The sequence below is a fragment of the Heliangelus exortis genome, chromosome 2 (genome assembly GCF_036169615.1).
Source record: "Heliangelus exortis chromosome 2, bHelExo1.hap1, whole genome shotgun sequence".
In the NCBI taxonomy this organism is placed as follows: Eukaryota; Metazoa; Chordata; class Aves; order Apodiformes; family Trochilidae; genus Heliangelus; species Heliangelus exortis.
The window spans coordinates 101,934,892-101,962,434 of record NC_092423.1 but is presented as its reverse complement, the minus strand read 5'-3'; the positions used below and the strand labels follow the sequence as shown (position 1 = coordinate 101,962,434).

The following is a 27,543-nucleotide window of genomic DNA, read 5'->3' as shown; positions in this document are numbered from 1 at the left end:
CCTTGCCTGTTCTATTATTAGTTTGAGCTCAAGCAGCAATGAAAATGCTGAAGAGCTGGATGCTGAGAATCATTTCACTTAATTTCATTTCATTTCTATTCTACCTTCCATTGAAGACCAATAGCTGATTGATATCCCACTGACAGCAAAACTTTGTCAGAGGTATTTAGCCGGCAGCTGGAGAGTGAGCAGTTGGAAGGATGTTGAGGGAGCATTTTGTGTCCTATATACCTGATACCTACCTGCAGGAGGACTGCACCAGACTTCAGGAAGGACTGTATCAAGTCCTACTTAGAGAGGGAACTATTGCTGGTTGTTGCTCTGGGGCTTCAAGAGGAGCAGAGCAAAGCAAAACAGGAGTTGACAAGGGCTCTCCAATGTGAAAAAAAGGCCAATTGCTCTGCAGCTCAAATTAACTTTTCAGCCACACTAATTCCAGGAAAACTTTAATAACAGAATGTGTCTATATTTTTTCATAATGGCCTAGAATAGAAACATTTTAATGTAGTACCTACTGCTAGCAGTTCTTTTGAAACTAAACATATAGTTTTCCATGATACACACAAGCAAACTGAAAAATATGGAGTGAGCAGGACTCTTCAGCTCAGTAGTATTTAATCTTTGACAAGCAGAGCAAACCATTTTGCTACAGACTGATATAGCAGAAAAAGTTCAAAAGAGAGGGCAAGGATCATTGGAGATATTGTGTCGCTTCTATAGGAGGAAAGACATTTCTTGGTTTAGAAAACAGATGGATGAGGAGAGGTATGAGAGACCTATGAAATCCCAACTAGGTGATGTTTCACCATTTCTCAGAGTGCAAGAACTGTGGGGATGAAGGCAGCCAGTTGCAAGGCATAGAGGTCTAAAGATTTACATCCAGCAAAAGGAAGTGTTTCTTCACACAATGTGTAATTAAATTACCACAGGATCATGGAAAAACCAAAGGTAAAAATAGGTTCAAAGAGGACCTGATCAAATTCACAGGAGATGGGTCCAGGAAGGGCTATTACACAGATGTCATATTTGGCTTAGGAAGTCCCTGAACAACAGACTGCTAAATTGGGAAGGTCTACTGGGAGAAGTAGTGCTTTATACACACCCTTTATATTTTTCCTAAGTATCTGCTACTGGTCCCTGGCAGACAAAAGCGATTAGACTGGTATTAGTGATTAGAAAGACTTTATACTTACATTATAATGAAAATATTTTGTTCCAATCTATGCTAGTTTTTTGTGGTTTTTTGTTTGTTTTTTTTTTTTTAAAGAAAAGCTTTAAATTGGCCACCAACCTGACAAATCCCTTATCTGTACTGAAATGCATACAAACACACAGACACAAAAGTATGTGTGCTCACACAGGTACATTTCTTTGCAGGGATTTAGGCAGAGCTCACTGAGGGCTAAAGCATTATTAGTACGCAGTGTACTCTTCCACACCTTGCGTGATACTGGAGAGAAAAGCAAAAGAATTAATCTAGGCTCCTTTGTGCCTCTACCTCCACATCACAGCTGCCTTCTGCTTTCCCCAGTGCCTTAGACACCGATATCCTTCTGTTTCAAATGACCGTTTGTATTTTCAGTTAACACCTTGGCTTTTCAGTGAACACCAAATCCCAAATGTGAAAACATCAAGGTCTACTTGCCAAGAGGATGTATTGCTGGAGGCTCTACATTTCAAAGCTTTCAGAAGTGTACTCTTACTGGGTTCAATCTGAGGTAGTACCACCAAAACCAGACTCTGCTTGACAAATAAAATAGAATGACCTACTTTTTTTTTGCCTTTGTTTTATCTATATAATAGTATGCTACAAGCTGGCTTGACAGATTCTTGGCACGGGACTGTGTAACCTATCTGTCTTCAAAAGAAAAACAACTTGGCAATAGAATATAGCATCAGTTCAAAATTAAAAAAATATTCCCAAGGAAATGGATGCTGAGTGAAATGGAAATGCAGGAAGGCACCCACTATCTGCCTGCCTCTACCACATCTTTATAAAATGCCTAGTAGGTGGTAATTTTAGTCTCTGACATAGCTTCCTTACTCACTTCCTGGATGTTTTACTCATACAAAATACCATTTGTGTCCCTTTCTTTTCTCTCAGTTAAAACTCCACACCACAGGAGAGCTGCTAAAGCTAATGCCTAAGTTTCCACAATTTCTACACATACAAAACATTCGCAGGTTTATCTTAAAAAAAAAAAAAAAAAAAAAGGTTTTCATAAATTGCAGGTAACTGTTAAAAAGAAAGATTTGCTTCTTCCTATGCTTTCAGGCCTAGCCCTTTTATACTCATTCATGCCCTGCAGGCACAAGGTGTAATAATTACAGCTTCAGAGAACTGCAGCAGATGCCTGGCCTAAGGTGCAGAAAGCCATGAAACCTCAGACTGGATAAACCAGTACGGAGCACAACAGCAGGATGTTTTTTTGGAACAGCAACAACAGGGTCACTTGTTAGCATTCACTAACTCTCCACTCTAAGTCTTCTTTTGCTCTCTTGAAAAACATGTTTATGTTTACTCGGATAAATTCTTTCTTTCCTAAAACAAAACAAAACAAAACAAAATAATACAATCCAAACCAAACCAAACCAACCAGCCAACCAACTAAAAAAACCCAGAAGAAACCAACTGGTGCATGGTGAGTCTCAGATACACACATTAAATTCAGCCCTCCTCACTTTACCCACTGGCTGTATTCTTTCTCAGCTTTGGGCTTCTGTGCCAAGGTTGCAGCTGTTGTCAGCAGAACAAAACAAACCACAGAGGAGTTAGCAGATATGGCACCATGTCTTTTAGTGTCAGGATCTTCAGCCATACATTTTCAAACTACACCATCTTGTGTGCTTTGCTCTGTCCCGATTCCTGTTCCCATTCACATGGTCTATTTTCATCACTAAGAGTCTTAGAAAGGAAACTCTAATCCTTTATTGCAAATGTCTATTCCAGACTGTTTCAGTTGGAAGGGACCTAAAATGATCATTTAGTCTGACTGCCTGACCAATTCAGGGCTGACCAACAGCTAAAGCATGTAAGTAAGGGCATTTTCCAAATGCCTTTTTAACATTAACAGACCTAGGGCATTGACCATCTCTCTAAGAAATCTGTTCCAGTGTTTCACCACCCTATTGGTAGTGAAATGCTTCCTAATGTCCAGTCTGATCCCCTGTCATTACTTTGAACTATACCACACATCCTATCGCCTGATCCCAGGAGGAGAGATCAGAAATTCACAGAAAATTCTGCAGATGCCATGTTTGGAGCAACCTACTGGTAGGCTGAGAGCTCCCAGGGCTCTAAAGGTTTGCTCTGATCATAAGCAGCCACAACTGGGGAAGAAAATACACCATGCCAGAGCCAGTGGCTGCTTCACCCTCTGCTGATCAGAGTTGCAGTTCCTCTCCCAGGCACACATGGGATAGTGGAAGGTGTGGAGAGGGGACTGGGCAGAGACAGAACATCCTCAGCCCAGATCACCCTGCTCTTTCTAGGCAGAGGGAAGGCACCAGATGCTCCTTATCCAAAGGGACCCACAGTCAGCCATGCACTTGAGTCACCATCACAGCAGATTGCTGATGCTAGCTGCCACTGCCACTCTGACTATTGTCTCCCACCCCATAAAATGGGGGTCTGGCCACCACTCATCAAGCTGTGGTGATGCCTGCAGTGCCAGCAATGGGAGCAGAGGAAACTCAGGCAGTGATTGCCTGATTGCCAGCCTCTGGAGTGCTGCCACCCAACTCCCAGTGAAGCCTGACAAAAGTAGTTGAAAGGCAAGTAGAAGAATGGCTGAACAAAAGGGGACAGCTAGGGATTCTGGTTGGTGATCCAAAACTGTGGAGGATGGCATGGAGCCAATTGAGGTTGAGCCACTGGAATACCATGTGGAATCTATGGAGGGCAATCCAATTCCAGCAGACCTACCTGGGTACTGCAATGCTGGTCCCAGGTTATGCTTGAAGAAGGGAGCCTGTTGTGCTGAGAAGGCCTGGACCAACCCAAGACCATTGGCATGGGCCCAGGTCCTCAGCAGTGGCCATGTGTGCTACAAATGGGAAGCTGAGGCTTTAGTGCAGCCATGCACATGTCTCCCAGCCATAACTTATTGACTGATCTGCATCCATCACTCTCCCCTGAAAACAGGGTGAAGCTTGAAGTGCTTCTTGGATTCTTCCTTCCCATCCCACAATGCCCTCCAGATGTCCTTAGGTCATCTATCCTGCCCTTTCCAGAGTGTAGCCTCACAGTACAGGGAGGAAAGAGACCTGAAGGTTCTGTCCTCAAGACTAGAGATTTGAGAAGTTAGAGTGTAGTGTTGAGTTGCTGTGCAGGGAAAACCCTAAAACCTGAATACTTTTGTCAAAACAGTAAGTGATTAAGCCCAAAAACCTAGGTGAAAAATAGAGAAAACCATGGCTTTATATGGCAACAAAAGTCAAGGATATGGTTGTCTTTTTTTTTTTTTTAAGTTACCCCATCATCATTTCAAATAATTTCACTTTATAAAACACCGAGATATATGGCATGGTAAGCAATACTTTATACCAGACCAAGAGCTGGGGATACCTTTGCTGACCCCACAGAAGCGAGAGAAAATGTAGAAGGACCATCTGTCTGTGGTCTTAGTCTTCCATGGGAGTGTCCTTAATTCAGAAACTACCATTGTTTCAGCATTCCTAAATTCTTGTACTGGCAAATCAAGTATATCAGCTGCTGGTATAACTAGAAGCAATGAGTAAGACAGTTTTGGGGGAGAGGATGTAATGGGAGAAGATCTTGGGGAAGACAAGGTAAAATGCAAGGGAAACTAAGTGATTAGAGAGCTATGGGGCTGAGAGCCCAATGTTTGATAGAGTTGTGTGCTAATTGGCCTGGCATTAGATAAGACTTCCTTTCTGGTTCAGTAGAACTGGTTGAATTCCAACAACTCAATTATCTTCTGTAAATAAAGGTGGTCCCTTGAGGTCATGAAGAAGCTGGAAGCAGAGAGAAAGGACAAGCAGAGGTGGACAGAAATGGAAGTGCCCTGAGGATCAGAGTCATTAGATACACATTTAAAAAGTGCACTGGAAGGAGTGGATCATGTGAGGAAAGGGGAGGAAAGCTTTGGATGGGATTTTGCTGGCATCATGGGGGAGATCATGGGAGATCAGGTGACATAAAAGAGTAACAGCAGGAAGATCATGAGGTTGCAAGAAATGCATATCAGTTCTTTTCCATGACTGGAAAGGACATGGAAGGACTGGACAGAGCTGCTCTATAAATGACAGAAATCATAGAGCTGCACTTGGGTAGTGGGTACCACAAAGCTCGAGTGCAGGCAGCATACAGAACTGAGAACAAGCTGAATAGTGGTGATGGATCCAGTTGTAATATGGTCAGGTAGCAGTAAAGCACATTTATCTTTTGAGCAAGACAAGAGGAGGAGGAGGAAGACTCAGAGTCATTTGTCTTGGCAAGAAGCCCAGGTAACAGTAATGAAAGGTCTGAGTCGAGATGGAAGATGGAAGGGATAGAGCTGTCGTCTGAAGGTGGTCTGGTTTTGAGCTTCTTAGATCAAGAAACAGAGACAAAATCTTTTCCTTACTTGGTCCAAGCACAGAAGCAGGAATATATAGAAGTACACAAGGAGGTAAAACTTCTTAGTGGGAGAATGACTGCCATATGAGGTGAGGGAAAGGGGGAGGAAAGAGTAGGAAGCAAAGAAGAATGAAGCTAGTTTTGTATGGTAGGCTTTTGGTCTATTAAGCAAAGAGTTTTCTTGTTTTACAATAGTGCACCTGATAGCTTAGACTGGCAAGGAAATATGGTAAACTTACTGCATTTATTCTCTTTGATCTTTCATTCTTCCCAATTTATTTTTACTTACTATTTATGAAGCATGGAATATTTTAAAACCATTAATTTGTCAAAGATTTAACTCAAAAGGGCTTTTCTGAGGGTCTGCAGATGTTACAGTGCAGGGGCAGGGAAGAATGCACTGTATTTACAATTCTATTCCTTTAACAGATAATCAATACATTGTGCTCTGCTGTTAAGAAAAAAAAGAAAAAAAAAAAAAGGAATATGAGTGCCAAACTGTGATGATAAGCCCTTTGTGTCTTGAGTGCACTCATTTTCTAAGGATTAGGGGCTCTCTTTTATCAGCTAGTTCACTTCTGAAAGTCCATGATAGATTGCTGCTTGCCTCTCTGCTCCAAACAGCAGCAACCTCAACTTTATCAGCAAGGAAACCTCCAAACACAGCTGTCAGTAGGCAGTGCAGAAATATTGCTTTCTCAGGGCAGACCCTCACATGCAAATCTTAACCTTTTTCTCTGGAGCAATAAAAACTACAATAGAAAGAGGACTTTGGGAGTAAGGTATTTGCAAACAGCTACTTCATTTTTTCTTTGTTTTTCTAGAGGTTTTTTGTGGTAGTGGTTTTTTTTGTTTGTTTTGTTTTTTTTTCTTTTGCTTTCTCTCTCTCTTTTTTTTTTTTTTTTTTTTTTTTTTTTTTTTTTTTTTTTTTGAGGGGCTGGGGGAGGGTTGGGCTTTTGGGGTAGTTATTTCTTTTGTGCTCAGGCTAAAGGGAAATTGTCCTTCAACATCTATTCTAATGTGCTCATTTATCTAGTGCTGGAAGAGTTGTGGGTAAATGGGGCTAAGGTCTAAGACATAAAGAAATGTCTGCCAGCAAGAGATGTTTTAGCAGGTTAATGAGGAACTTGGTAACAGCCTAGCAGGGTCATTGCAAAATCACATTTCTATTTGCTGAAATCACTTTAGCCTTTTAAAACCACAGGAAAATACTCTGCTACTTTACAGGGAGATCTTGTTGGATCGAATGGTGTGGATAACATGTTATTTTTAAGTATTTTTAGCAGAGGGAGGAAAACAGTGTGAAAATGGACATTTCCTCTGCTTGCTACCGCAGACGGCGGACCAGAGGAAGGCAGAGGGCCCTAATTTTGTCAGCTTGGATTTGCTGCACCCACGTTTTCTCCAGAGAGATTGCAAGGGCAACACTTCCCTCTCTGAAAAGTGATACTGCCCTGAGGTTTTCTCCTATGATATGGTACGGCAAGTTATCAGACTAATGTCTCCAGGACTCCAAAAAGTTTTGCTATGCTGTGCCCAAGTGGCTTGCGAAAAATGAACAAAGCCTTGGGTGGGTGCCTGCAGCTGCAAGAACCACTGGGCAGGCCCTGCAGGCTCAGAAGTGAGGGGAGAGTCTGCCTTTTCTTCAACCATTGAGTCCAGTTTTGGGCAGGAATTAGGTCTTAAGACTTGCAGTTGTGGCTGAACACTCAGAAACTTTGTGTCTGGAAAGAGCTATGCACACACGGTGCCCTGCCATGTAACTGCAACTTGTCATCAAAAAGAAACATAACCCTTAAAGATAACTTTTATATATGTATGTATTTGTATTGGAGAAAATTTGTTTATTAATTCAGGTTACATTGCGAAGTGGAGAGAGAACTGAGTTTTCAGGTTTTTTTTAAGGAAGCAGTTGTAATGCAGAGATGTCTAGGTGAGATACCTGAGCCAAAGCAATCAGGTTGGCACTGCCACTGCACTGCTCCACGTGGCTGAAATTATTCTGCTGTAAAACAAGGTAAACTTTCCCATTAACTCTATGCTGCTACAGCCATCTGAAGACTAATATTCCAGCTTCATGGCCTTCCACTGTTTAGGTGTATGTTCTCAGGAAAAAGAGCTTGTTAAAAGTATAATGACCTTCAAAATGTGGCACTTTTCTTCCAGTTTTCCCACTGGTCCTGAAAAATCCCCTCTGAGAAGTAAGAGCTACAGCATTTGTAAAACTCAGCTTTTCAGATGTGTGATTTAAGAGTTTGTCCAGGAAGCAGGTTTATATGGTCATGTGTGTAGGAACTAGGGGTCTTAAAAATTAGTTGTGGCATAATTATTTACTTTGGAAAAACTGTATTAACTTTTACTCACCACTTCTCTTCCTCTACTTGAACTCCTATTGACTGGAACTTACTGGTTGCTTTATTTTCACCTGGTTTAGTGGATTCTTCAGCACCATCAACCTTAAAAAAAAACAACAATTAACCAGGTAATTAGAAAGTATGTTAGCAGAGACAGCACCAAGCTACTTACAATTTCTATGCATGATAGCTACTCCTGGACACATAGCTTAATATCATAAGTACCTTTATCTAGTCAGATAGCTTATCTGTGGTGTGCCCATTTTTGATGTTATTAATGAATATTCATCATTCTTGTTAATCTGCACAGCATTTCTGGTAAGACAACATTTGGATTGCAGAAAGCAGATGGAGTTTATCCAGTACTTTATGGAGGTTGCATGCTCACATTTGCCAGACCAAATCTCTGAGCAGCTGTAACACCACTGTGCTCCATCATTTGCTTGATTTGACCTGCTAGTCTGTATGTGAATGCATATGTGAACTCATTTCAAAATCAGTGCTTATTTTGTTAAATGTTAGTGTCCTGAATCAGAGCACTGTACAGATAAGATTTAAAGAAAGCAGATGTTGCTTTTGGCTGTGGTTTTTTTTTGGTGTTTTTTTTTTTTTTGGTTCTGCATCATGCAAATAGGTGGTCCCCAGGAGCACAGGCAGGAACTTTATACTACCTCTCCATCTCCATGATGAGATTTATACCAATGGTATAAAGTGAAAATTTAACCACAGATGTGCCTTTGAGCAAAACCACAAACTTTTAGGTCCAATCAGAGTAGCTGTTAGCTTCAAATACTATATATGACACTCTTAGCCATACATGAAAAAATATAACAGTTTTTGGCACGGAGAATTTTTTGACTATGCAGTGTTACCAAAGTGACCTGTGCATCCTGGGTGTACAAGATTTTCCACTGTAGTTAGCATCTGTGTCACCAGTAAATAATCTTGTTGTTGAGAGCCAAATAAAAAGCCTATGGAGGAAAAGTACTCAAGGAGGGATGGGAGTTACAGAGCTGTTTAGTGAAGTGCAGCATTTACCTGATACTGAGGCTTTTGGGGAGATAACTACACCTTAAATCCCATAACTGACAGAGAGAAGCAACCTCTTTATTGCAGGGTTTTTCTTTGCTTTGCTTGTTTGCTAAACAGATTTACAGCAAAATCTTGCAGTATCCTAAAAGTGACTGAGGGATGCAGATAACAGGCATGGAGGTTCATCACAAGTGCACATTAGTTTTTTTTGTTAGAGGAGGAAGCAAACCAAGAATATGCCTCTGGCTAAAGCAGCTTGCCCTGCTCTATAGAGGTGGGCCAGACTATAAGTAAGGTGCATGCCTGGTCTGGGTTCAGTCTAAGCCTTAACAAGGCTCCTTTTACAATCAGTGGAGAGAGACAGACTTCAGATTGCCATTTAAGGTGGCTGACAGCCTACCTACCTACCAATTTTAGGGCAGCTGTTTCTAAGAGAAGTAATTTCTGGCAGCAGCAACTATCTTACAGTATTTCCTCTCCCACTCTACCCCTTTAGCTGCACCAGCATGACTGCTTGTGCAATGATGCTGCAAAAGAGACCAGACAGCAGAGTGGAAAAGTAATTTTATTTTTGAAGCCTGTCTGAGTCTAAAAATCTCACTGATGGCCACAATTGGGAGAGTGGCACACTGCATGGGTAGGAATCCTGTGAGCAAGTATCAATGCTGAAGGCTTCACTTCATGTAATCCCAGCTGTAGGCATCTCCTTTGGTTTGTACACAAAAACTACCCTGGCAGACCCTCACATACCATCCCCAGGCAGCTTTCACATATGATTATTCTGGTCATCTGTAATTTTCAAAGCTTTAGAGGGATATTTTCAAAGGCTTGAGCAGCATTTGGGGTTCTATTTTGCTCAGATCTCAGGAAACTGAGACTCCTGTATCTCTCAAAAGCAGCATTTGTTACAGCACCACTACCTTAAGCAGAATCATCAGGGAGATGGGGTCTCAAGAGCCACCATTCACATCACTGTTGCTCATTCTGGCTTCTGCACATGTGGAAACGATTTCTTTCTACTCATTATTTTGCATGGGCCTTTCCTGCTAAGTAGTCTGTGTTGCTTTAATCAGTGAAATGAGGGATTACAGCTGTAAAATGGCACCTTACTCTTTGTTGGGTATAGGAGTAAGTAACAGAAGAGTTTTACTCTATTCCTGTCCCACCTGGATCTTGCTCCTGTGTTTAACACTGAACATGGATCTTTTTCCAAAACGTACCCAAAACAAATGACTGTGAAGAACAAAAAGGCTACAACAAAGGCAGTGTACTGAACCCACAAGCAATAGCAATTATTGCCCTTCCAAGAAGAAGTAAGAGAAAAGCCACAGCTTCTCCAGGAGCTGCCCCTGGGATGGCATACTTCTACACAGCACCTCTCATCTCATCAGGCTGATGCAGAGATTTCATGGTTAATTCTTAGGCTTTGCTAATCAGATAAGCCTGTCCAGGCACATAGCGGTTGTGCTTACAACCTCCATCTGCAAGAAAAAAAAATCATGTCTTCTTGTGAAGGCAGATGAGCCGTGGATTGCTATTCTGTTTGCTTGGGATTCATCTCCCCTCAAAACCTGTCTTGATTCTCAGTTGATTGTAAATTCAGGTACTTTGCTGCAAAAATTAATCCTGCAAGCAGATAGTTGGAGTCTATGCACATTCTTCTGGGGGGGGGTGGGGGGGGTGGGTGGGTATGGGAAAGGTTAATTAAGAAAGCAGCTTAAATTGGTCTACTTTATTTGCTCTTCTCCTTTCTGTAAATAAGAGTGAACTTTGGTAGTGTTAGTTTTCCTGTTTGTTTCCACTAGTGGTAGCAAAATGTAATTCTCTTTAACGAGAGCAAAGCAGAAGGAACTTACTCTCTGCTCTTGAGGCTGAGATAGGAACAATGCTGCCTCATTCAAGCGGCTACCACTCATTATGAAATGCATGAATAAGCAGTGACAATTAATTCAGTGAGGCTGGACGAAAATATTTTTTGGGTAATGTAAATCATTGTTTTACACATTCCCTTTCAATGATTTAATTCATGCCTTTCTGACCCCCGCTGTGTTATGATTCATAGATTAGTGCTCATGTGTGCAATTTAACAGAGCTGAATAACAAGCAGCAAGGAGACTTAAACAAATCCTCGCCTCTGATGTTTTTATGATAAATTAGGAAAACATCATTAGTACCATGCAGAATGATTACACTGCTGCAATTTCTACACGGGTACCTGTCAGGAGAAGAAGAAAAATATACAAAACATTGCATAACAAGCAGTAAAACAGATGTAGAAATCTAAACAATGGCAGCTAAATGATGCATGTTCTGTACTGTACCTGTATTCCAATAGATAAGCATCTGTTTTTCTTGAAGTGGTCCTTCTTTCTGTCTTCTACTGCAACAGTGGCAATGGTTGTGGTGGTGGTGACAGTGGCAGTATTGTTCCCTACGTGTTGACTTGCAGGGCCATGGATCTGTGCATTGGCAGCTTCAATAGCAGCTGTTAGTGCCTTCATACTGTCCAAGCTCTCAGTGGAGTTGCTAAGTCCAGATTGACTGATGATATCTCCTCTCTGTCCGTGCCCATCCATATATGCATCCTGGGCAGACTCCGTGCTGCTCTGGGCTGTGATGGAAATAAAAGGTTTGGTGGTAGTTCTTGGTGGAACTGGAGGTGGTGTCTTCTTATAGGTGGTAATGCAAGATGACACTGGAAAAAACATACAAGAGTTTTTGATTTGTTGATAATGCACTGAAAATGTGTGCCAATAAGGTCTTGAAGCATCAGTGAGCATGGATAGAGCAGATTTAAGGAGGACGCTGTTAGTCAGTGTCCCCAAGAGCTCCAATGTAAGTGCTGTGGAAATACCTCTGTTATCTGTGTCTGTTACTCCTAATGTGAGTCATGGAGTTGCCAGTAGAAGGAAAGAAATTATCTACTTGCCAATTTCCTCTTAATTTTTTTTTTTTTTAAGGATTGTTTTCTACAGTATATTTTCTACTAATTGTTCTAAGTCCCAGGGAACATGTCCTTCCATGGAAATTTTTGTTCTGGTCATGGCTTCCAAACAAGATTCAGAAGGATGATGAGTCTCCAACCACTTACCCCATCTAAACAGTACTTCATGCAGTTCTATTGCAATTTTTTCTGTCTCTCTACCCTGTCCTATTGTAATGTAGCCTGTGAAATATTTTAAAACTACATTTTTTCTGATCACAGAGAGATCCCCAAACCATCCTAGGTCAAAGTCTGTTAACACTCACCATGCTTAGACTTGTGTATTTCTTGCTATAAAGGATCTCATTTGTTGCAGACTTCTCAAATACTTTAAAAAGCTTTGTAAACTGCTGAGGACATACTTAAAACAACACTTTGCCACATCTAAATTTTTCATCACAAATATAAAGTATCAACTCTGGATTGCTTTATTTTACACATAGGAAGTTAGCATATTGAGGTCAAAGACTGAAAACCTGTCAGTGAAGCTACTTAAAAGAAAGTATAAGTACAAATGTTTGCAACAACAGAGAGTTCAATAACTTTAAGTTCAGGACTCTTCATATTTTGAAAGCCATGCTCTCTTCATAAGTGCTGCTAGATGGATTTAGAAGCTTAGCTTGAAGTTCCAAGGTTAAACACCACACCTCTGTCTACAGAAATGCATGCAGAAAGCACCATGTGGATATAAAACATCTTCCTTTAAGGGATAGTTAGCAGTTCTGTGTTACTGAAGTCTTGGAATACTTTCAAATGAGGAAAGAAAGTCCATTAGGAACAAAACCCAATCACAATTTTCTCTATTTTAAAGAAAATAAATACAGGCATGAACCTGTGCAAAGTTCAGACACAAACATGTTATTAACAGTAATCATATGGCAAGAAATTATTAAACAGATCATTTTAATTGGCAGACATGTATGCCACCCACATAAAAGATAACTCTATGACAGCTGTTCTCATCTTTGTTTGCATTGTATTTGCTTGTCAAGCCAGAAGCCATTATGGTATTAATTTGACTAGCTCAGATCCAGATGCCTCATATCACCCAGTAACTGTAGGAATACTTAAAAGGTATTTTCAGGGCATGAAATGACACGAGATTTTTTTTTAAGGACTCTAGTATAAGTTTCTGATAACATGTCTGAGCTTAGGTTAAACATGTTGAATGCTAATGGAAAAAGAGTGTTTCACTAAGGTAGTGAGAGTTTTGAAACTATGATTCACTTCTGAAGAATGAAACAGAAACCACAGCATCTTTGAGAGAAGTGATGGCTAAAAATGAACCTGTCAAATGTTAACCCTGGGGCAGTGAATAGCTGATAGGGGTTAAAGGTGTTTTTAAAAGTGCTTATGACAAGACCAATAGCTGAAACTAACAGAAAAGATGACAACTTGACAAAAGGGGTTGTGATTTTTGTGCTGTTCTTCATTGGTTTTCATGCTGCCAAAAAGAATTTCTTGGTGACTGTGGACATTCTGGTAGGTCAGCTGCTGTTGCTGCAGCACAAACATTTACTCCAGGACATAGGGAAAATTGTGGAGGCTGCTGCTTGGAGGATGATCCCCTAGATATGACTCAGGTGGTTTGTGGTGTGGCGAATATTCTCTCAGTGGTGGAAATGCAAAGTTAAATTCATACCTGAAGAATTTGAAGCATATACCCACGTGTATATCCAGGTAGCACTTTGGGAAGCTGGTGCCAAACTTGTCTGATAGAGGTAAGTATGTAATGTTTTCGCTTTGCAATTCAGCAAAGTATAAATTTCACCATTTAAAATATGCTAGGCAAGGTCATTGTGTGGAACTCCTAGGGAGATGCCAACACCTCCGGTACATCCTAGCAAGGCACTTGGGTATAATTTTTCCTACCTAACAGATAGGCAATTGGTGCTTAAATACACATGAAAAGTGCTCTTAGGTAGGAGAGAGAGCCTTGAAAATGAAAAGCACACCTTAACAAGACTGGTCTCTGCATCACTGCTCATCTTCCACTAGAGAGTCAATGGCAGCTGTCTATAGACAGCTACTGGGAATTCTGGACACTGTAGTACAAATACAGAAAAACCTGATTAAGATGTCTTTCATTCTGTTGGTAAGTGTACTCAATGAGGAGTTTAATCCACACTGCAATGAAAGATGTTTGCACTCAGCTAATTAAATCTGAAGTTATTCTTAAGAGAGGGAGGGAATTGACAAGTCATATGGTGAAATTGTAAAGAGAAACAGCAAACGTTCTTTTAGCAAGTCAAAACAAATCCACAGTTTCCTGGAGTCATGCAGCACATACTGTACAGCCCTGGAGAAGCAGAGTATGCAAGTCATAAAAGAACCCCAGGCACTTCATTACTGGAAATGATGTAAGCTCCCGCCGCTCCTCTGCAGAAACGACAACAAAACAGCGCTCGGGACGCTGCTGGAGGCAGCTGCACTTTAAATGTCATCGCTGGCTGAGCCCTCCCAATGGCTGAAGCACAACCACAAAGGGGATTCAGTGCATCAGTTTTTATCCGGGCACTTTCAAGGAGCTGGCAACTTGCAACGTAGCAACCTGAAGGATCTGCTGGCTTTTCGAGTGGAAAGGGGGTTTCAAATGCTAAACCGCTTGAAAAACAAAACGAGCACCACCCCCCTCTCCCCATGAAAAATGAGGAAATTGTGGTAATCTCCTTGTGCTGTCAAGAGAGCCCGAGCGTTCAGTTGGTGTGGAAAGAGCAGATTTCTGTGCTTTCTGTCCCTGCAGGCAAAGGTGATGCTCCTCCATCCAGCTCTCCTATCAGCAGAGATGGGCTCTCTGCTCTGCTCCCTGTAGGAGGACTCTGAGGGAGAAGATCACAGGATCACGGGACACATGAAAAAAAAGGAGAAATCCTCACTTCACACAGAGGGAACTTTCAAGGGGTTTTGCACATGAAAGCTAGTTTAATTCACATCAGGAAGTGAATTTAAAGGGCTGTATAAATTTCCTGATAAATACACTCTTGGACAGGGATCAAGGAGCAAAGTTCTATACAGAAACTGATCTGACTGGAGAGTCAAGTCAAAGTAGCCTCATTTTTCATTAAAATCACTTAGACATTGAGTTAATCAGAAATATCTTTCTTCTGAATAGCAAACATGTATCTGAACCCTCAGTTCGTCCCAATATAGACTACCTTTTCATATGATTTTCTGGAGTACACATGCTACTGGAGCAGGTATACATTCCTCTCTTAGGGCATATGTGAGATTTGATCCAGAAACTAGTTAAGTCATGTGCAAGAATTCTCTGATTTCCAAAGCACCTTGAACCAGGCCCACCATTTCCAGCTGTATCAGTCTGCCAAGTAATGCTCTCTTTTGCCTTTTGATCTTTATCCTATTCCTGTGGCCTGCCTTTGGGTTACAGTTTAATCCCAGATGTCTACTGAAAAAGCACTTTCTCCAGATTAAAAAAAAAAAAAAAGAATAAAATTCACAATGTTTGTCCTCCTAGCCAGTCTTTCCAAACAACTAGCTCATGGAACAGGAATTTGGAACAGGGAGTGTCAACCACCCAGTTCAGAAGGAAGTCTAATGATAAAAAAAAATAATCCCAGATTGCATAATAATAAAGGCTCGAATTTGAATGTTTCATTGTATGAGCACTTCAGTTGTTTAAACATGCTCACTAGGGAGATGAGCCCTCAGGAACAAACATGAACACACAAACACAGATTTTGAGCTCAGTGAATGGGTGCTCAGGGGAACCCCAAAGCAGTGTGGTATTTGTGAAGAGATCAAATTCATGTAGTCCTTTGAACAGGTCAAGGGAGGAGATAGGTAAGCAATAGCTCTCTAATTTGACAGCCTCATAAAAGCTTGGTCAACAAATACAAGAATAAATGGAAGTGCAAAGTTAATAAAAATAATAGTGGTTCTTTTGAGAAAAAGGACTAATTCCACAGTTTGAGAGGAGCAGCAAAAGATGAAACTTGAACACAACTAAGTATTAAGGAAGAAAGCAGTTCTTCTTCCACCCTGCACAGGTGGACCTCAGCCTTCTGATTTCCCAGTTACACAGGTGTGTTTACAGCAGTGCCCTTGCACCTCACACAACTCCAACACAAAACAAGTCAGCCTGAGCCTCACAACTGCAGCCCCCAAGCTCCCCACACAGAGGTTCAGTGCTTCACTTGGCTTGCGAGGCTGAAACATTATTCTGTTTACTGTGCACTTATAAACCTTGCTTTGTTGAGGTTTGGAAAGGAATGCTTGGAAATGTATTCCTATTTTTACATGCAAAAAAATTGGTGTGAAAACAGATCACGCATTTTCTTAGTAAGAAACTTCTCAGGTAGCAGATGGCTTCTGAGGATTCAGAGATTTACTATTAAAAACTGAAATAAAGCTTTTCATACAAAGTTCTAAACTGCCCAAGGGAATGATACCCAAGTGAGTTATGGATGTCATTATCCCAAATGAGAATTACGGAAATCGCTGTACTGTGCCATCTTTATGGTTCTGCCAAGGCCATGCTTTTTCTTCACCCTCCCCCCCTTACCCCCTCCCACAAGCCAGATAATTTATCTGACAAAAGCTACACTGGGGTCAGAAATAAGCATAACTGGTAGCCAAAATCCTGCAGAAATCTGTACAGAGTATCTAAACGGCCTTTAATGCACACCACAGTCTCTAATGTCCCACATAATCTGAGGTTTAAAAGCTGTTGCTGGTGACTTTTTTATAAGTCTGGATGTTTTTGCTTGCAAGTAGGGTGCTAACTATCCCAGCTGGATATTGCTGTCCCAGGGAAGCTGAAATAGTGTACAGAGAACAGTTGAGACAGCCAAAGCTGTCTGCTAAATGCAGTTTATCACTAGGGTATCACCACAACTTATGGATGCACAGACAAAAATTCACAGCATGTAGGTTTCCAGTGAGACCCACTTCACTCCTTTTACTATATAGCCATGGTTGAACTGCTCTATACATAAAAATTAACAGCATTCATCTTAAGCAATTCAGCTCACTTGGCCTCCAAGCCAAGAAGTCTATAAACAACTGAAGCTCTGGAAAAAAAAAAGATATGACATAAACTGCAAGTCATTACCCGAAGTGGATTATTGCTAGGCTTATAATAATTTAGTGCTAAAAGCTGTGATCTTTACTGGTGTCAAGCAACTAGGACTCAGCTTTATCTTATCTGAAGACAGAGAAGAATACAACCATGTGCAAACCCTGGATTTCATTTCAGTTAACACATACAAGCCCACTTGCCCTTTTAGATGGAGTGAGCAGCTGGAGGAGACAGCAGCAGCATTTGCTTCTGCCATTCTCTTGCCAGCAGTTGCCTCCATGAGATGGAACTGCAGGGTAGCTGTGGAGATCCTGCTTTACTGATGGGTTTGGTCCTGGCCCAGTGGCCCATGGGACATGATGAAGCCATGAAAGACATATGAATAATTGCTCAAATTCAGCTGGGCTAAGAGGGAAGTCAGAAATGAAATTGTTTTGGCTTCGTCCTTAAACTCTGGCTACTGACAAAGCATCTGGAAAAACACCATCAAGAACTGCAGGGGTGATTCTGTGAGTCTGTTCCAGACAGATGCTCTTTGAGAGCTTTGAAGATTCAAACAGCTTTAAAACAGTCATGATAGAAGGAATCTGATGCAGAACATCAACATCTACATTCAATGAAGTGTGTGGGAGAAGAGAGAAACAGAAAAGAAAAAAATACATCAGCGTGGTCTTTTTTAGTTAGCATGTGAATTGTTTACCACCTCATTTCATCTGCATAGCGTTTTTTTTTTCTCAGAAAATCAGGGAAAGACTGATCTACAGCTTAAATCAGGGAAAGACTGATCTACAGCTTAAACTAAGTCCAGTGATCCATTCAGATGCCTTCTGTACTTAAATACTGCACCAAATCTTTCATGCTTCTCATGAAAAAAAAGGATACTGAAAAATATTTTATGTTTCAAAATCACCATGGTAAGAAATTCATAAGCTTTGTGAATATCAATACATTAATCTTATAAAAGACAGGCATTTCTGGAAAATAGAGGAAACCTTGTGAAACATGGTAGTTTATCCCACTTAAACCAAGTATGTGGAACAGTAAATAAAAGTAATAATATGCAGCTTGATGAAATCAGATCCTTTTCCCATGTATTTTCCAGGAAGCAACTTCACTGACGTTTTGATACAACACTTTGTTATGTGTTACTGCAGCACTCTCAAATTCCAGAATTTGCATCTTTTTCCCTCTGGCAATACTGTTAATAAAACAATATAGGCTCTTTTTTTCTTTTTTTTTTAATGTCAAGTTGTACTAACCAAATACAGACACCTATATGTGAGCAGCTATTTAAGTAAAAACACAGTGCAAGAACCAAAGGCAGGATTTTCAGAAACACAGGGGGTAGAATTTTTTGCAGGTGTCTAGCCACCTTAGCTATGAAGACATATTTAAAATGTATCAAATCAAAGCATATTTTCAGAAACTAATGATTTGTTTTTTCTACTACAGAGGAAGTGTTGAATGTAAAGACTTGAACTGCAATTGCGCATTACAAGTTCTTGGGGCTAACCACTTGAAAACTTGTCTCTTATTTATATTTTAAGTTGGATCTAGATTCTTGAAAACCTACCTGAAGTGTGAATACATAACCCAATTTTCAGACTATACCAGCAGCTCTTCCAAAATGCATATACACAGTAAGAATACCAAAGTAGAGCCCATACTGCTGCTCTGTTTGGGCACACTGCTGTATTACTGCAGCTGATACTTCTCCAAATTATCATGTAAGTCTGGGACTACTATATATTACTATAGTAATATACTCTTGTCTGTATGGTTTCCCTTCAGCTACAAATGGAATATTTAATACCTGAGCATCAGGTGCAGAGGAGACTTGAATCCTCTCACACCTGGAGATGTACCAGGGCAGGTGTGTGGTCATCACCAAGCCCACGTTAGTCATGAAGCAAGCACTGCAGGTCGTGCCCTCATTCCCAGCTCATTAAGAAGCACTGCATTTTGTCCTTCCTGAGAATCTGATGCCAATCTCTCATCCTCCCACAGTGGCAACAGAGATGAGTGATGCTAAGGCAAGGTTAGCAGTCAGTCATTTCAGGATGAGCTTGTCATGAATTTGGTGGAGAAATTGCAGGCTGAAGTTTTACAGCTTTTGCCAAGTAGGAAGTCGGGCTATGGAAGAATTTGGATTGCTGTCTTCTAAATGTGTGAATCCCAGATACTAACATGTGAACCTGGAGGAAGCTTAAGCAAACCAATTGTCACTGACTAATCTGATCATGTGTCATTTAAGTTGGTAGATACTAACATAGTTGGACATCATTATTTCCAACATTACTGCCAGGATTTTCTTTTTATGCTCTTCACTGTAAGTAACTTTCAAAAAGCAAAATTTGGCTGTGGCATTAACATTTCAAAGAGTGATTCCTCTGTAAGAAAAAATGACTGTAAAAGTTGCTCCCTCTTCCTCAATTTAGAAATGTACCACCTTTGTTTGCTGCTGATGTTAGCAAGAAAACAAGCTTCTGCTGGTTTTCACTCCCAGTGGTTTCCTGAATACTTAATAAACTTAAGGTAGGGTAAGCAGAATTCTGTATCATTGCACACATTGGCATCAAGCTGGTCTCACAGAATTTGCTTAGTAGCACATCTAAATTGGCTTAGAAATCAATTAGCTTAAATTGCTATAAAACCAGCCCTGATCTACATTTAACAGTGGGTATGACTGGTGAGGTCTTTAAAAAAAAACACAACAACTTGAATGAAAATGAATGAAAATGTGGTGGAAATAAGAGTAATTAATCCAGAGACTTTATTCCAATTAACTGTATCAGTTCACTGATTTTAAATTGTTTTCCTTTTATGCCATGGTGTGCAAACTGTTATTTTTTATCAATTACATCCAGTTGAATCCACTGAAAACTGTGTAGGTATAAATTGACCTGTTGAGAACTGGTGAAATTTAAAAGCCCTTTTTAATTTTCTGAGTTAAAACTGGATCTTGGTATTGCTCTATTTGAGATCATTCTTACCTGCGTGTTTTGGTTACTTTTACATCTTCGATTTTTTAAAAGCTACAACAAAGCAGAGAACACATTGGACAGTTGTATTACTTTTCAAAGTTGATCCACAGTGGGTAAGGTCTGCCCTATGAGACAGGTACGTGTATATTCATATATATATATATATATATACACACAGATGGGACAGTTATATTCCCATAGTCATTAGAGGACTGGTACATACGGCAAGTACAGAAATGTAGGTACAAGAGTTTTTCCTGTTATTCAACACTAGGGCTCCCCTGGCTCTCCCAGCTTTTAAGCAGTCAGGAAAGTAATTGCTCTGACATAGACTATTCAAATGTGTTTAATACTATCTATATGATGTGGATTTTACTATTTTTGGTACAGTAGCCACTTACTTTCTTAAGCAAACTACCACATGATGCTTATAAGTTTTAACGCCTCACAGTAGAAGGCACTTCACCAGCCGATCTGGCAAAAAATCTCTTTAAACTCTTAAGTATATGCTCAGTCCCTGATGGCATCAAGGTTTTACTGATCTCACTTGGACTCTGTCTATCTTTCAATTTGTTTTGAGAATCTTGTTTTGTGCTACTTGATATCTAAGGTTATATTAAATAGTTTGGCTAAGAGTTAAAAGTTATTCAAATGACAGCAGTGATGAAGGGCTGCTGTGTTTTAGTCAAAAATATGTGGGGAAGAAACTGTACAAGTGCCAAAGACAAGAAAATAAAAGCCAATACAAACTAAAAGAAGAATGTGATCAATAAAAGCAACATGAGCAACTTTTTAGCTACTATGAAGCACCACAAGAACTGATTTATATAATTTCATTATCTGTTTTGATGTAGCTCACTATAACACAAAAGAGCAATGCAGGTATTACGACACACTGTGTTAACCTCATAGAAAATCACTAATAAACACAAATGTAGAAAGCCAGTATTCAGGAAGGAACGTGTCATGTAGGTGTTGAGCAAGAACATCTGTTCAGCCAGGGAAGTACTAACTTGTTTTTGCAGAGCCAGGACTGCATTCTTCAGCACACTTATCGCTTTTGGGGTGTTCCCATCCAAGTAGGAACGCCTGAAACAAGCAACTTCTGCTCATGGCTTTCCCAGGAAACCAGAACCAAACCAAAACCAAAAGCAAGAGGTGCTTGCAGCAGGAAGAAGGAAGAGAAGAGGGGAAAATACCACTAAATCCATGCTCTGGGCTGAACAGGGAATTGTCACCTGAGAGAATGATGACCCAGATCACAAGTCCTGCCTCCCCTGATAAGGTTATCAGATGACCTGTCATAAGCCACCTGTTGGGACAGATTCTCCAGTGCCGTGGGGTAAAATTCAGTCCCTTCTCAGATGACGAGGAAATGTAGGCAAGGGGTTTACACAAGTAATTACTCTTATCTTTGGCCAAATTTCAGGTAAAACAGCAAAACTGCTTTGAGCTCGAGGACACTAATAATTTTCAAAACCTATTAAAAATGGAATTGTTTTGTGAACAAGGCATATGAAGATTGCATATGAAATATGTATTCTGTGTAGAGAGGAATTAAAATTACACCACAAACTGATTTCTGTCTTCCCATTTCACATATAAATTAGCAAGTGATGTCCTTGTTCAGTGACAGGCTTGAGGTCACTGTGACCTCATCCTTTTTTTCTATTTGCTTGCTTTTAAGACAAGAGTCTTAGTTAATAATGCAAGAAATCAGCTGAATGTACTGGCTTGGCATGAGAAATTCCTAATGATAAGCCTGAGTGTAGTGATCACAAAAAATATTTCATCTCATTTAAAGTCACCATACTTTAATGATTGTATGATTTCAATAAATCTGAGTGCAAAAATAACTTCTCGTGAGTCAAGTGGCAAAAGGACAGCATGAGCTCCTGGAAGATGTTTAGTCAAAGAAAGGTGGTACACATGGCACACACGAAAGAGGACAGACTTTTGTGTGTCAATTCTAAACAAAACTTGAGTGTATGACATTCTAATTTATTTCCATATATTCTCCATTTATTAAAGAAATGCCTGTAAAGCAGGTCTTGAAGAAATTCAGATTCACAGTTTGTATATGTCAGACACAAACTCCTGTAAGATCCTTTGAGATGTCAGCTGCATGTTTGATGATAGTTCAACAGCTTTTTTTCCCTATTTTTAATTTTTTTTTTAATTTTTAAAAAGCACCAATTTAGTAGGCATAGAAATTTTAAAACTTGCCAGCATGATCTTGAAACCTAGATGGATGAATTCATGTCAGATCATTCCAGTAGCAAAAATCAGAGGTTTTTTTTTTACATAAGTTACCCAAAGACAAAGAAGTGTTGCCACAGTAAAGAACCAATGTGAGTAAACTTTTCTCTCCCAAGCACACAGAGAATTTATCTTTCAATTACAATTTCCTTTTGTCAGAGATTTCAGAATTAGTACTCATTGTCTCAGGCTGGAATAAACCTCCCTTTTCCCTCACCCCTACACAGCAAAATAATACCATTTCTTACATTTACATAATTGTAAAAAATGAATGATGCATTTTGTACTGGTTTAGTTAAAAGGTAAACCCAGATGCAATGTGCTGGCTAAGTTAAAAGGTAAACCCAGGCCATCCACTTAATATGTAAAAGCAGAAGTCAAACACACCCAAAGAAATCAAACACTTCAAAGTATTCAGACGCTTTGGATCTCTAGACTACAGAAATGCTTTCTGAAGATCACAAGGCCAACACAGCATCTTTGCAAATGCCAGCAAAGTGAATACTAAAAATCTGTACAATTTCACATGCACGTAGCAAGTCCTCCATGCCTCTAAGTGCATGACATGCAGGAAACATCAAATTTTTAACCAAAACTCCAATTTTTGAGTCCCTACTATTTTCTGCTTCAGCCAGAAATTCCTCCTACAAACTTGGGATTTCTTTGGGAGTAAAAATCTGTCTCTGAGACTTCATTGGCTCACTGAAGGCTGAACCAGAAGGTTCAGGTAACCCAAACCTCTAATTGAAGATGCTCCAACAGGCAGGACGTGCAAGAAAGTGGAAGAATCAGATCTGTATCCTCTTGTCCAAACTGGTCAGTTATTTAAAAAAAAAAACAAAAAACAACAATAAACAAACCGTAAGAAATAGCTGTTCATGTTCTATGAAAATAAGGATGTTCAGCAGAGCAACAGGCAAGCTGGTTCAACTCAGGCTGTTCAGGTTGGCTCTGTCCACACTACTTTGCTTGAAAACCTTTCTATGACCTTGATTTCTGTTTGCATGGATGTTTGAAGAATGTCTGCCTTAATACCAGCACTTTTATCTGACTGGCTAACATTGCTGGGAACATGTGGTTATTCATTATTTGTTAGTCTCATCAAATTACAGAGTCTGAGCAGTATCACTGGGAAGTGCCAATCACACAGCACAAAAAGTGAATAATTAAAATGGACAGATGATGAATAATCCACAGGTCAGGGTCTGCTTTTCATAAACTGTCTGCTAACAAATGATAAACAAACATGTGTAATAATGAGGACTGTTTGCAAATGACGTGGGAGCTGGGAAAAATTATAAAATCAAGATAAACATCAATTCCAGGGGCTAAATCAATCATCTCTTGTTACCAACAGTATTAATGCAATTTATTTTTTATCACAGGGGATCTAAGAGGATATGCGGGCTGTGTGTAGCTGTAGGTCACAGTAGCACTCACTACCCATGGCTGCACTGCAGCCAGCAGAGCGAAGAGTGTCAGGCTGGTTGGATGTTTTCCAGGAGGGCTATTACTCTGGAGTAATTATGCATTTTGCAAGTGCTTTAAACTGAATCACTACACCCCCACCTCTTATTTGGGATTAAGGATAGCCAGACGGAGGGTTAATCTGAAATAACCATGATATTTTTGGAGAATTTCCAGAGTTTGGGAAGAGAGGAGTGTGGCACACTGACTCTTCCCATGACCTCTGTTTTCTTCACAGCCTGCCAGAGTGCTGGCAGGTCCAAATCCCTTCAGCTTTTAAAGACTAAAAAGGGCAATATTCAAAGTACTTTGACTGAAAAACTTGGGTAAAGAAAACAGCAACAAAGTGTGTGCACAGCTTGCCTCTATCTAAGATTTCTCCAGGATCAGACTTCCCTATCAACAGAATGATTAGAAAAAATGTGAACAAGTAGATTTCACTAATTTTGAAAGCATCTTACTACATCCACAATGTCATTCTTCTGGATATACAACCACTGTTTAATTCATGTACTTCAGGAGTGAAATCAACTCACAAAATAAAAAGGAATTTTCTTAACAGTTTTCCTGAATTTAGTGCTTAGGACTGTGGATAAATCATATTTTCCTTGTTACACCATTCGGTTGACTTTTCTATTCATGTTTTGAATGTGCTATGTATTAACAGCCAAGTGGGCCACCACAACAATATTTTTTGAGATTGGGTTAGGAGCCTGCTGATTTGACCTGTTTATCAAGAGAAAAGTGTTATCTCAACCAGATTGCTTTATATTTTTTTCCTTCCTGTTTTCCTCTCATGAGTAATTTTTTACCCTCATAAAGCCAAGTAAAAGATGACTGGTCTAGAGGATTTTCTTTTACTTCTTTTCTAATACTTGTACATCATTCAAAGAATAAAAAAAAAAGCAGAAACAAATGAAAAAACGAAGAAATTTTTCTCTTTATATAAAAATTTACACTGAGAAGTTGGAAAAGCATATCCTTCATGTTCTGTGTGGAACCTATTTGTGTCTATTTTAAAGCACATGCAGTGGAATTTAGACTCCTAAAAGAGAAAAGAAATGTCTATATTAATGAACAACCCTATAACGATGAAGGGAACAATAAAAACCTGTTACAGCAAAAATGAGAAGACAATATTTTCAAACCTTGCCAGGCTCACACAACCAAACGAACTTGAGTTCTGTTGAGTGTTAAGAGTCTTTCAGGATAGAAGGCACCACTCACTGTAATATAAGTTAGTATTATGGTCAAAGAGCTTTCAGTTTTAAAAGTGTCCTAAACTTCTCCAAAATGTTCCAGAGTTTTGGTTTCCTCACTTCCACTGGTATAAGTTAAAAGTAAGACCTCCTAGACTATTGTATTACCCTCATTGTAGGAGAACTGAGCAAAGGGTACTTCCCCCCCCCCCCCATAAATTAGATGTTGAAAGAAAAAAATGGGTTAAAACTACTACTTTTCACATTCTTCAGACTGCTGCATGCCACTTGGTCAAGAACTGAGCTTCCCTTCAGCCTTCTGAGCCTGCCATGTGTGAAATCCATCCTACGTGACAACTTCAACATCAGTTGCATCATTAACACATGTTCCTGTCTGCACAATGTTTTCTTGCACTTTGCCACACGAGGCAGAGGCTAGATGAATTGTTACTGTGCACATGTGATTTTCTAATAGAAACAATATGGGTATTATTATTCTTGGAAATGCATACGGAAAATCTTACTCCACATTGTCTAATACTCATTAGGGTGACAGGTAGGCGAGGCTCTGGAAGTGGATGCGGAGTGAGAAAGAGGAGTCCACAAGCACAACAAATACCTCTCTGCATGTTCATGTCTGAACACACTAATAGAGCCACCCATACAAAAGTATCTTCATTTTGAACTCTGCCTTTGAATTTTGCTTTTGTTCTCATCCTATATGATGCCACACATTTCAAGGCATACTTTTCTCCTGAGCTTTGATTTGTATCTTTGGTTTCTTAGAGGATGCCCCCTTTGGGTAGCATTCCTAGCTTCCTTGGCATATGGCACTGGAAGGGATTGTTTGGTCTATCCATAGCTTCCATGCAATACATCTTAAATCCTGAAGTATCTTGTAACACTACCCATTCTGACTCAAACCACAAAACACCTCAAAACTAAATGAAAAGACACAGAACTTGTAGTTCAAAAACTAAAACCTCAAAAATTAAATGCCAGAGGAAGAGAGCAGAAGAGCTTCAAGGGCTCAGCCAGTGTAATAGGCCCTTCTAGCTGAGGGTAAATGTGCCCAGGTTATCCTTTCCTACAGGTAAACTATTTTATTTCACACCACAGATTGGAGTTAGGAGGTCGGTGTCCCCAGAATTAAGTGGGTTGAGTCCCAATACACCTTAGTTACCTGTCAGCTCTTCACTTCACAGAATGGTGAATGAAGAAATGCTCAGAAAATCTTTTTTTCTGGAAACAGTTTTCTTCAGCTTTAAGGTAAGTGTATATGCATGTGCATATATTTGTATAAAGGTGTTACTGGGACACAGAGGGAATTATAGTTAATAGCACCAGATGTCCTACGGCTTTGTGTCAGAGACAAAAAGCTGCAGCTCGGTTGCTCACACAACCTGCTTGCTATGGGCTAAAAAAAATTTCCTGCTTATGTACAAAATAATACACATTATTTCACTGCTCATTCTAGCACCAACCCTATAATTACTGCATTCTCAAATATCTTCCACATTCCCCTTGAGCTGTGAATTACAAGCTTTCAGCATATTGGATACTAGTACTGTGGCATGATTAGATTACCATTTCCACAGGTTGCCAAAGCAGAAGAATAGCTCATCTAAGTATGAATAGAGTCATTTACTTGAAGAGAATTTTCTTTACCTTTCAGACTAATCATCTGTGTCTAACACAGGGTAAAAAAGAAGAGCAATTCTTTGCAGGTTGGCTTCTTTTAGAAAACAAAATCAAGTCCCTAGTTTTCATATCTCAGCATTTGAAGGCATGCAGGTTTGGGGGTTTCGTCTGGCTGTTCAGAGGAGGGCTGTTGTTTGCAGAATGCAGATACAGACCTGTTTTCTGGTGTAGGCTGAATGCATTAGTCACCAAGGAGGCCAGAGCATAATGGAAAGTAGCCATTTTGTGCTCATTTGCCCTCCTTGGAGAGGAGAAACACACATACCACATCCATGTCATTTTTGTTGTGCTGTTGAATAGAATATAGATTATAAATATTTTAGTAGTCGTTTATAGGTTAAAAAGGTAATCTGCACAGAATAAACATTTCCCTTTGGAATTCACGAAAACATAACAGGTTTGAATTTGAAATAAGGACCAGCTTTTGAGGATATTTGTTATCTGCAGGCTGTTTATATAATGTGGAAATTTAACTGTATATGTTCAGAAATACTCAGCTCCCCAGCATGCCAGTAACAGCCCTTCCAGTGCCACCAAGCAGCCGTAGCCCCAGCCCAATGGGCAGCACCTGGCAGATCCACAGCTCTTTTTTGTTGCCAGAACTGCAGGTAAAGCAGGCAGGTGAGTCCACTCTACTGTCCACTCAAGCATATAGGTAATGGATCATATGGATCATACTGGCTTTTTATGTGGAAGCTGATACATCACACGCAGTGAATCAAATCCAAAGCAGTCTCAGTGGCTCACCACCTCCACTGGCCCATCAGTGATGGAAAAACTGGTTTTGCTCAAATGCATTCACATCCTTGTCCTACAAAATGGCACAAATCAGACAGCTCCACAAATCAGTCTTCTTAGCCTTTTGCATCTTAGAGGATGCATTTTAGAGGATGCAACAGCCGAGCCATGCAGAACCCTGGAGAAGTTGGTTGAAAACTCCTCTTT

General features: G+C 40.0%; 1 protein-coding gene across 4 annotated transcripts in view; it reads right to left on the bottom strand.

The window, feature by feature from the left end:
- The window catches only part of DLGAP1 (DLG associated protein 1), a 397,957-nt gene that overhangs the window by 20,784 nt on the left and 349,630 nt on the right, over positions 1-27,543 (bottom strand). For all 4 annotated transcript variants that reach the window (XM_071737231.1, XM_071737228.1, XM_071737230.1 and 1 more), the window contains 2 exons: positions 11,289-11,662; positions 7,946-8,037 (listed from right to left, as the gene is read on the bottom strand). In XM_071737231.1, the coding sequence (XP_071593332.1) occupies positions 7,946-8,037; positions 11,289-11,662 (466 nt within the window). The remainder of the gene's footprint in view (positions 1-7,945; positions 8,038-11,288; positions 11,663-27,543) is intronic.